The 10,026-nt window shown below is 31.7% G+C and overlaps 1 protein-coding gene across 1 annotated transcript in view; it reads left to right on the top strand.

The window, feature by feature from the left end:
* Positions 1-9,406, top strand: part of LOC119665582 (protein lin-31-like) — a 15,649-nt gene extending 6,243 nt beyond the window's left edge. Inside the window, exons 2-5 of the mRNA XM_038074809.1 lie at positions 7,566-7,886; positions 7,962-8,313; positions 8,694-8,791; positions 9,107-9,406. Of these exons, the coding sequence (XP_037930737.1) occupies positions 7,566-7,886; positions 7,962-8,313; positions 8,694-8,791; positions 9,107-9,406 (1,071 nt within the window). The remainder of the gene's footprint in view (positions 1-7,565; positions 7,887-7,961; positions 8,314-8,693; positions 8,792-9,106) is intronic.
* Positions 9,407-10,026: the final 620 nt, after the last annotated feature.

Here is a 10,026-nt window from a genome sequence, read left to right as displayed (position 1 = left end):
TTTGTTTTTGTACTAAGCGATAAAAATACTGCTAAAACTTCCTCACACGAAATAACATATAACATGCTTCGCTCTCATATAATTACTTGATTGTGCAACAACAAAAACATAATGGAATGTGTAAAGGGATCAGGTAACAAAAGTAAACCGATTTGGTTCTTTGTATTTAATTTGTTTTCCTTGCATGCATAAAAAACGAAAACAAGCGAGAAAGAGAGCACAAAGACCGTTAGGCGCATTGAACAGAGATGGAACCACAAGTAAATAATCACGAAAACAAACAAACAATGCCACACACTCAACACATGACGAATCCACTGACAGATCGCTTCTGATTGGCTGGCACATCGAAGTTGCTTGCCTGTTTGCTAGATGGTTTGTTTGAAAAACATAATACACAAAACAAAAATAATCATAAAATGGCAGATTGGCACAGTGATTTGTGTTTTTGGCACGTCAACTAATTACTTGAACTGTTTCAACTCAGTTCTTGCCCACCCGGAATATTGCAATCATTCGCAGTGTGTCCAAAGCGTTAAAGTGCGTCGCGCACAAACCGTTTAAAAGTGTAAAATTCTCAATCCGTAATTTGAATATAAACTAATGTTGCCAAGTTTGAAAATTTATTTAATTGAACAAGGAAAGTGAAATTGCGTCGGGGTGCATTTAGTTGAGTGCTGAATTTCCAAACGAAATAAATGCATTATCCACTTTCCTCGAATATAGTAAGTAGTTGTGACCACATCTGTTTCAACTTATTTGTTGATAAATAAATAAATTTAAATATCGCGATACATTAAAAAACCTAGCAAAATTAAGGATAATCCATAAATTATGTGAAAAATAACGATTTCTATTAAAAAAATAAAATTGCAATATTAAATATGTGTTGAGTTGATAGTTTTTTCAGGTTATAAAAATGCTACATTAATTTCTATGCTGGTCAATATTCGTATGTAATGTGTCTTTTTCTTTTTCTTTATTTTTCTTTTTTTATTATTAATATTATTTATTGCCGAACTCCTTTTAAGAGTTTAAAAGTTATTAATTACAGTTATTTAAACAATTTCCAAGTAAGGATTATCTTTGTCCATATCATATCAGGTCTACCACGACAACTTGCACCATGCGGGTCCCAAGTCAACATTCCCTGAGAAATATTAACAAAAATTTTACATAGGTTATGACCGATCCAATAACACTTTCAATATATTACTTTAATATTAAGGTTCTGCTGATTGATAACTCTTAGTAGTTCACTTGAAATTGTCGAAGACTACCATATTTGAAGAATATTTTGCAATCCTATGCTTATAAATCTTTGCATTTTGTGTTGATTTCGACTATAACTATTCATGTCTTAGAGTCCTTTATATTGCTTCAATATGTCGCACGTGTCCCAAATATACGGTTTGTAATGTCCTGATTGCTTTGCCGACGGTCATTACTTGATTGTATCCATTTTGTGAATATTGATTTATTTTAAATTTACTTTTATTTTCAGTTAATTCATATGATTATATTATAAGTGGAATAACATATAATGATGATGTTAATCAACTTATTTCGAAGATTGTTCAATTAATTTATTTTTTTACAATAAGGTTGGTTGGTTGGAGTGGCGGCCTTGTATCTCAAAAAGCCTACTTGAGCACAAATAATGGCCCATTGTGGTACTTTATAATAAGGAGAAATGTCAAAATCCAGTAATATGATTTTAAACAATTAAACCACAGATTTCAGCCAAATACCTGAAATCAGTGGTTTTTGGATACATGCATAATCCATAATTTTTGGACTGTACTTAACAGCCAATATCTAAGCCGCCCTATTGCAGTTCCAATAAGGGATAATGTCTATGGGACATGTGACAATTGGATTTAAATCAATTCCGTCTTATTATTTCAAGATATATCATTAAAATTGACTATTTCTGGTATTTTCACTTTATGAAAGAATAAAACTTTGGCCTGGCAAATGTACCAGGCATATTCAAGTGTTGCGGCCGCGCTACACCAGTTGTCCGACTGATCGCTGCGTCGTGGTGTGTAGTGAATTAGTGATTAGAGCATCCATATTAAGCATCATCAAGTATTGAGAAGATAAGAAATACGGCAGGTCAGGAGAGTACGAGAATTGAGAGTGTGCGTAATTAATATGGATATCGTTAATATGGATACTTTGATTAAATTATTAAATGATTTAAATTAGTTTGATTGACTATTTTAAATGGTTCCTCTGGTATTATATTTCATTCGAAATTTCAAACGGGATTTCAATTGATAGAAATATTTATTTAATGCTCTATTGCTTAGATTTGGTCCCTAGTAGGCAATGTTAATGTTTCGATGCCTGCTAAAGATTTTTTAAGTCTAAAAAAATTTACACGTAGATACTAAGTCGAAGTAGTATTTGTTCTTATTAAAAAATTGTACCGAGGCACAAAATCTTTTTATAAATACCAATGCCATATCACTCAAATATCTGTAAATCAGTGAGTAACAGTTATTTTGAATATTTTGCCATTTTCTGAAATCTACTTATATATATTTTGTATTAGTGTCTAGGATAGGAAATTACCGATATTTCGTTACGCGACTTTCTCGAATGTCTAAAAACGTTCCCGTTGCTTTTTTTGATTTCTTTTCATTCAGATTAAACACCATTTTGAATTAATGAGAATATTGTGATTGATAGTCGATATCAACTCAAGTGCTCTTATTAGCCAAAAAAAGAGTGATAATTAGTATCTCTCACTAGGAGAATTGGTTGTGTACATACAGCACATAGCTTTTTACGTTATGTCGTCAAATGCGTTACGTTCAAATTTTATAATTTGAGCCAAATAATGACAACCGCTTTATTAACCAAGATCTCTAACGAGATTAAGATTATTACGCAAAAATATAATACATCATTTCTTCATTCTACATTTAATGACGATAAGGATCAGAATGAGTTTATTAAGCGTTTTGTTGACAGTTGTATATATCTCTTGTGAAGAATACAATCGGAAATGAATGAAATGAACTTTATGGCTCTTTGTTATTTATTCTGAAAATGACTTTGTTTACATTTAGTGTAGAACACAACCGTCGGTATTTTCATTCATTATTATCTGACTTTGTATCTATTTTTGGATTTGAAATGCAAACTCTGCAATATGCATCCATACAAATCGAAAAACGTCTTCATTATATTTCTAATTCTTCATTTCACCTTTCCATTGAATTCTGTACTCCACACTTTTATCTCACTTAAAACTAAAAATACTTTGCGTGGCCTGTTCTTGAATATTAACAGCTCTTAAGAAGTTCCTATTACCGTCCTTATTTCGGAGGTGTGGCGTAGTGATGCCTGATGTATATTACGACTGTTGTATTGAATGATTAAAAGCACTTGAAATATCAAATTATCGCATTAATGAAATTAATATAAATTCGAAATTATATGTAAGAAAAACTTATTTTATAACCTTTACTAATGCAACGGTTATCAAGTTCGGCTAGATCGACTAATATCAAGTTCGTATTTTTTTTTTTGGCTTCCGGTGATTGGTGAAGCTGATTAAACTAGTAGATTTTTTTGTGAATCTTATCAAATATGCAACTTTTTAAAACTGGTTAAAATGCCACCTATTTATAATACCAAATTATTGTCAATTTCCATTTAGAAAGATTCAATAAATAAACCAATGAAAAAAAAATTAAAAAACATATCATATAATATTACCACACTGATTACTTATTATCGATCCTTCGCGCTTTTCTTATTACGATTTTTTGTGTGGACAGAAAAGTTCAAATCTGCCAGAGTGCAAAAGTAGGTTGCATTCTTCGAAGTATGAAAATGGTTCATGAAAGAAGAAAATCTTCAGAGTGTAGAGTTTTTGAGATATGGGATACGAAATACGAAAAATCAGCTAAAAACAAGTCAACCTAATTTTGAGGGAAATAAGGTTTTCCGCAAAATTACTTAAAATCTTCGCAAAAAATCAAATTTGAATCCCTACAACTTCTGAAACATTAAGATTTTAAGTTATATTCTGCAAAGGATATTTAATGGACTAACCGTTTTTCAGATATTGAGGTTTCTTTTAAAGTATATTTGGTACTTCGCAACACCCTGCATTTCGGCAGGGTGTTGCCGAAATGGACTCTGAAAATGGACTCTTTCTTTGGTGGTATACGATTTTGTCATGATAGAGTGGAGAAAACAAGAAAACCAAAGATTGAAGTTTACTAATCGTCATATTTTAATAACAATGTTTATAATAGGAGGGTGGACTAAGGTGACTCATGCCATTGACCGAAAAAACGATATTCTCGAAGTTTTGGAAGAATAGTTTTTGGAATAGTACAAAAAACCGACATTTTCAATTCAAGGTCATTTTATATCGTTGTTACTTATTTTAACAATTAACAATTATATTCATTCGGTATATAATTAATATATCTTTTTAGTAAGATATTGATGAGCAAAATACAATAATTAGTTGAAAGACTGTCTTTCATTTTATAATTTTTAACATTTTTAGCATATAAGCAAGCATTTGTAACTTTTTCATATATTAAATAAATATATAAATATTTTTTGAAGGCGATTATAATTCGATTGATTTTAATTGAAATGAGTTCGATAAAGAAATTTACCCCGAAATTGAAGCAGAATCTGCAGTCATAGTAAAACAACATAGAGATAATGCAGATAGAGCGATTTAATTTATCACACCTAGGTTAGTTTCCGCCTTTGAAAAATGCACGGTTTCGGATCGTTACGCTGTACATAATTTGGACACAGTGACTGATGCATTAGGATCTTGCTATACGTCGTCGAACGATTCAACGATGCCGTCAAAAGCATCGTGAGGAAGTAGCAAATAAGATTAAGGATGAGTTCGATACGAAAGTCCATTTCAAACAACATATTTTTATTATTTAGTGGTGTATCTGTATATGGCAGCGGAAGTAGAAAAGCATTAAAGTTTAAGAAAATTAAGCAGTTGATTGCTTTTGGAGAAATTCGCAGGCATGTGCTTTGATACTAAAACACATTGAGAAGAACCTTGGACATGAAATTAGTTTATGAGGAGCATTCAAGGTGAAATCTAAGGCTCCATAAGTCAAAATTTTTGATGAGTTTTAAAAGGCATGGGATTTAGGCCAATTTCAAACAAATAACTTCAAGAGCGGTCTTCAAGGCTCATACTTCAAATGAAATATCAAAGCGGAAATTTCCAAAGATGTCATACCTTTTTGTCGCGAGGAATTAAAAAAATATCGTCTGACTGTAAAGAGTTCTTGGAGCTAGTATTGATATTCTTAGGCGAAAATGTCTGTAATTTTAAATTTCTTCCATACATTAACTAAAAATGTTTATTTTTAGGGATCAATTAACATTTAACTCGGGTGATTTGTATAAAGCACCACATATGTGAAAATTTGGTTTAATTGCACGAGAGGAGTTACAGTAGCTAACCAAGATTTCCAACTCCAACTTCTTTCCAAAAAAAGAATTTGATAAAGAAATTTTGAACATAGTCTTGGTGAAAACAACTAATCATTTATAGTACTTAGCAGAAGAACTCACGTCTATGGCTTTCTTAGATGACACTGTTTCAGTTAAGGATAAAGAAAATATGATTGGAATGAATGTATGGATTTAGAGATGAATTATAGAAATGGACTTCAATTCTGTTTTAGACTTCATGTGATAAATAATTGTGCAGAAAGACGAATTAGGTTTATGACGCATTTAAATTCGATTCTGACAAAAAATTAAAGGGAAAGACAATAAATGCTGCAAGTAGTCTAACATAATCATAAAAATTATCCACCACATAAGAAGTCAATGAATTGAAAAATGTCAGTTTTTTGTATTGAAAACCCAACTTTGCTCGATTGGCGCAATGATATTTTAAATTCTATTCCTCCAAAACTTCGGGAATATCGTTGTTTGGTTAATGGCATATGCTTAAAAGATTCGCAATTTTGATTTTTTGAGCCACCCTACTGGTCACTGTGGTTGCTATAGAGCGCTATATAATCACCTTGAACAGCATCAAAGTTTTCTGTCACAATTGATTTTGGACGAATCAGTTGTTCACAAATATCATTAGTGAGCGAACTGTGGCCACAATTAAAATCATTGTACCAGCTTTTCACATTGGAAAAGGATAGAGTTTCATCCTTTCAAATGTGGAAGTAAATTGATCGATACACTCTTATCTTGATAATCCACGTCGAAAGTCGTAAAAAATCATCGCACAAAAAATTTGTCGCGTTAATTCCATTTTTTCGCGAAGACCTAATTTATAAATCACTGTCAATAACATAAGTAACGCTCTTTTGATAAAAAGTCTAAGGTAGGTTACGTTTAATAATGTCAAACATTCGTTTGGAAACGTCAGATGACAACTGACATCAATCAGAGTTGTCAGGGCGCAAAATATAAATAATGACCCTCGTATAAGTCAGTCGGTTCAAGAAGGTAAAGATACCTCCTCTACACATATTTAGTAATGATGGGAGACTTCTGGACATTCTACCCATACTTATATTAAAAAGTTTTTTTTAGTATTTGGAACGTAAAACACAAAATCTTGAAAATAAAAGCAAATTATAACTTCTCACATTTTTTGAAACTATATTGAAAAAAAACAGGATTAATGGTGTGTATAGTTTTATGGAGTTTATTGGAATCTTTGCGTTCGCTTTTTTTCTTTAAGAAGTTATTCTTAAAATTGATATCATGACCTATGGTGCGTTGTCTATAAAATTCATCGGCACTGCAAATCTGATCTCTGAATCGTTTTAAAGATAAAAATTGTGCAGAATATGTTTACATTTCACAGATGAACTCTTGTTTATTAGAAAATTTAGAATTAATAAAATGTGATTTGATTAAATTAGAAAAGGAAAACAGTTATACTAAAAATTTTTATTTATTTTTGAAGTGAAGATGCATTTCAGATGATAGCGTTATATTTTAATGTAGTTTATATATTATATACCATATGATGAAAAATCTAAATCTGTAAGTTAGGTGTGGTTTTTAAAACGCCCATAATATATATTAAAATAGTTTGATACGATAATCTATTTGGACTATATGGCGATTTTTCGAAATTTTGAAAGGGTATCGCTTTATAAGGTATTGATTATTGCTCCTACAAAAGATTTAATGGAATATTTGAGATGATGTTATAGGTGTGTTCAGTATTGGACTACAATTACATTCATGGAACTGCCGAAAAGTACACTGAGGAAGTAGGCAAACGATTGACTTTTGTCAATTTTTATGATCAAAAAAATTCCGTCCTGACTTTTGCGTATTATGCATACACGGCAGCTTATAATACAAGGTGGAAACTTGATTTTACTTTTAAATTTTATTTTTATTTCAATTGCAAAATTGATTATAGAAAATTGGAATATTTTATACTTTCTAGTTTTTTATTCTATTACTTTAGTTTGAAAAGCATATTGCCAATCGAATTAAAGTAATATGTCACAAATTATCAAATTATTATCAACACAAATTCAATAAGAATTTCATTATTTCAGAAATCTAATGAATTGGAGATGGTCATACAAAATCCTGTCACGACAATCATGAGTTCGTCTGCGAAAATATCAGAAGAATATCCAAGTAATAAGCCCTCCCAAAACTTGGAAGCTACTAATAAAGCTAGTGTCACAACACAACAATCACTTTCAGCATTGTATTTGTCGAATATTTCTAATCCATTAAGTACATTACACAATCTAAATATGGGATTGCGACACACTTCCGCTATCGACCACTATCGTGTACAATTGTACAACTATGCGATTAATATGGAACGGTTTCGATATCCTCAGTATAATCCATCTACTGCAATCAGAGCTGCAAATTTTTCTAGCAGTAGTAACTCAGCATCTGCAATAGTAAATGCAACGGCTTACTTACACAATGGTCAGTTTTCATTACCTATATTTCCACAGCGTTTCTTTCCGCAAGAAGAACCAAAGCCACAACATAGTTACATAGGATTAATTGCTATGGCTATACTTAGCTCTCCTGACTCAAAGCTCGTTCTATCAGACATTTATCAGTATATTCTAGATAATTATCCATACTTTCGAACGAGAGGGCCAGGCTGGCGCAATTCCATACGTCATAATCTTTCTTTAAATTACTGCTTTATTAAGTCTGGTCGAAGTGCCAATGGTAAAGGCCATTATTGGGCAATACATCCTGCCAACATAGATGATTTCCGAAGAGGCGATTTCCGTAGACGAAAAGCACAACGTAAAGTTCGAAAACATATGGGTGAGTTTCGAAAAGTAATAAAACAAAATTTTATTTTTAATTAATTAAATTATATAAAGTCAAGTACGACATTGGGTCAGTTGGATAATTAACACTGCGTCTGAACTTTAAATCAGACAGGGTAAGGCCTCTATTCTTGACATTTGCCTAAAAAATTTTAAAAAATAATTAAATACAAGAAATATTTTTAAAAAGATGATGGGTATTTCGCATCACTTAAAACTCCTGCATAGACAGACAAAAATTTAATTATTTGAAAATAAAATTGTGTTGTTTTACAACAATTTTAAAACTTTTTTAATAAGAAAATAGTTTCTTTCGTAATAATTAACTTTAAAAATCAAATTTAATATAGAAACTGTTACAATTCATTATTTTAGGTCTCTCTGTAGACGATCAAGATAATGATTCACCGAGTCCACCACCATTGGACTTAACTTCACCGCCGTCTCCACAGCCAATATCATCGGTATCATCAATACCATCAAACACTTTTCCGTACATGCAACATAATCCACCAATTTCGACTTTTCGGCAACAGCAAGCGCGGTACTATCAACAGCAGTTTCACTCAGAAGTTTCTAACAAGATATCGAACCAAGGTTCTGATTCATCAAAGCATTTAGTAAGTGCAGCTATTCATAATTGTATCAAACTATCTCAAAATACAAATTCTATTAATCAGCAAGAAGTCAATAATCTAATTGAGGAAATTGAGCTAGAACAACCAAATGACGCGAGACCTTACTTCGACGTGCTTCACAGTCAAGTCGTGCGACATCAATTCCAAAACACTGCTCCAAGCTCAGCTGATAACTTATACACCAAACCGCGAAAAAGACAGTTCGATGTTGCCTCATTGTTGGCACCGGAGACTATAACTAATATTCCGAATTCTGTTGGAATAGCTAAAACAGAGCACACATTCATCACAAAAGTAAGCGTGCAACAAAGTATTCAGCAGAATATAATGGTGGCACCGCAATTCAAGCAGCCTCTGCAATCACAAAGTATAAATGCCGAAGAGGATATCGATGTTGTTGCCAGCGATGTGGAGCACGAGAACAATATAAGTCTCCAGGATGATTTTTAACTAAATGATGCTCATATTGTCTGAGTATATATATATATTATCACACATCAAAACCAAAAATGAACTAACTAAATAATGGACTATAGGATATATGCGGACCGTCGCAATTGGCTTTAATGCAGTTTGAAACTATAGTTTCGAAAGTTTTAAATTTAAATGATAAATAATGTTTACATAGATCAACTCTTTATTTAAATTCTTCATTTGAAATCACGTTGAAGAAATTATCCAATATATCCAATAATAGCCAATATATCTTTTAATGTACAACAAGGCAGATTTTTTGCAGAATCGCCTTACCAAACTTATTAGATGCCGATGTAGCAAGGTTTTTAATACCGTTCCGCACTTCTTGGATTTCTATCTAGAACTTTCGTTAACAAATGTAGCATGCGGAAGTATTATTGATTCGTTATCATATAATTGAACGAAATATAGTATATTGATTGCTAGATATGGAAGGTAAATTCATTTGTCCATACCATTTAAGGCTGAGGTATTAATATTTGTGGAGGGCAGAAAGCATATTTATCAAAATGACTAAATCTGTACATATCAAAATCGAACATGTTTTGAACTGGATAAAGAATTATTTATGTTATTGTTACTTCAATGTATGA

Source organism: Teleopsis dalmanni, chromosome 1, assembly GCF_002237135.1.
Source record: "Teleopsis dalmanni isolate 2A chromosome 1, ASM223713v2, whole genome shotgun sequence".
In the NCBI taxonomy this organism is placed as follows: Eukaryota; Metazoa; Arthropoda; class Insecta; order Diptera; family Diopsidae; genus Teleopsis; species Teleopsis dalmanni.
This window is presented reverse-complemented; position numbering and strand designations above follow the sequence as displayed.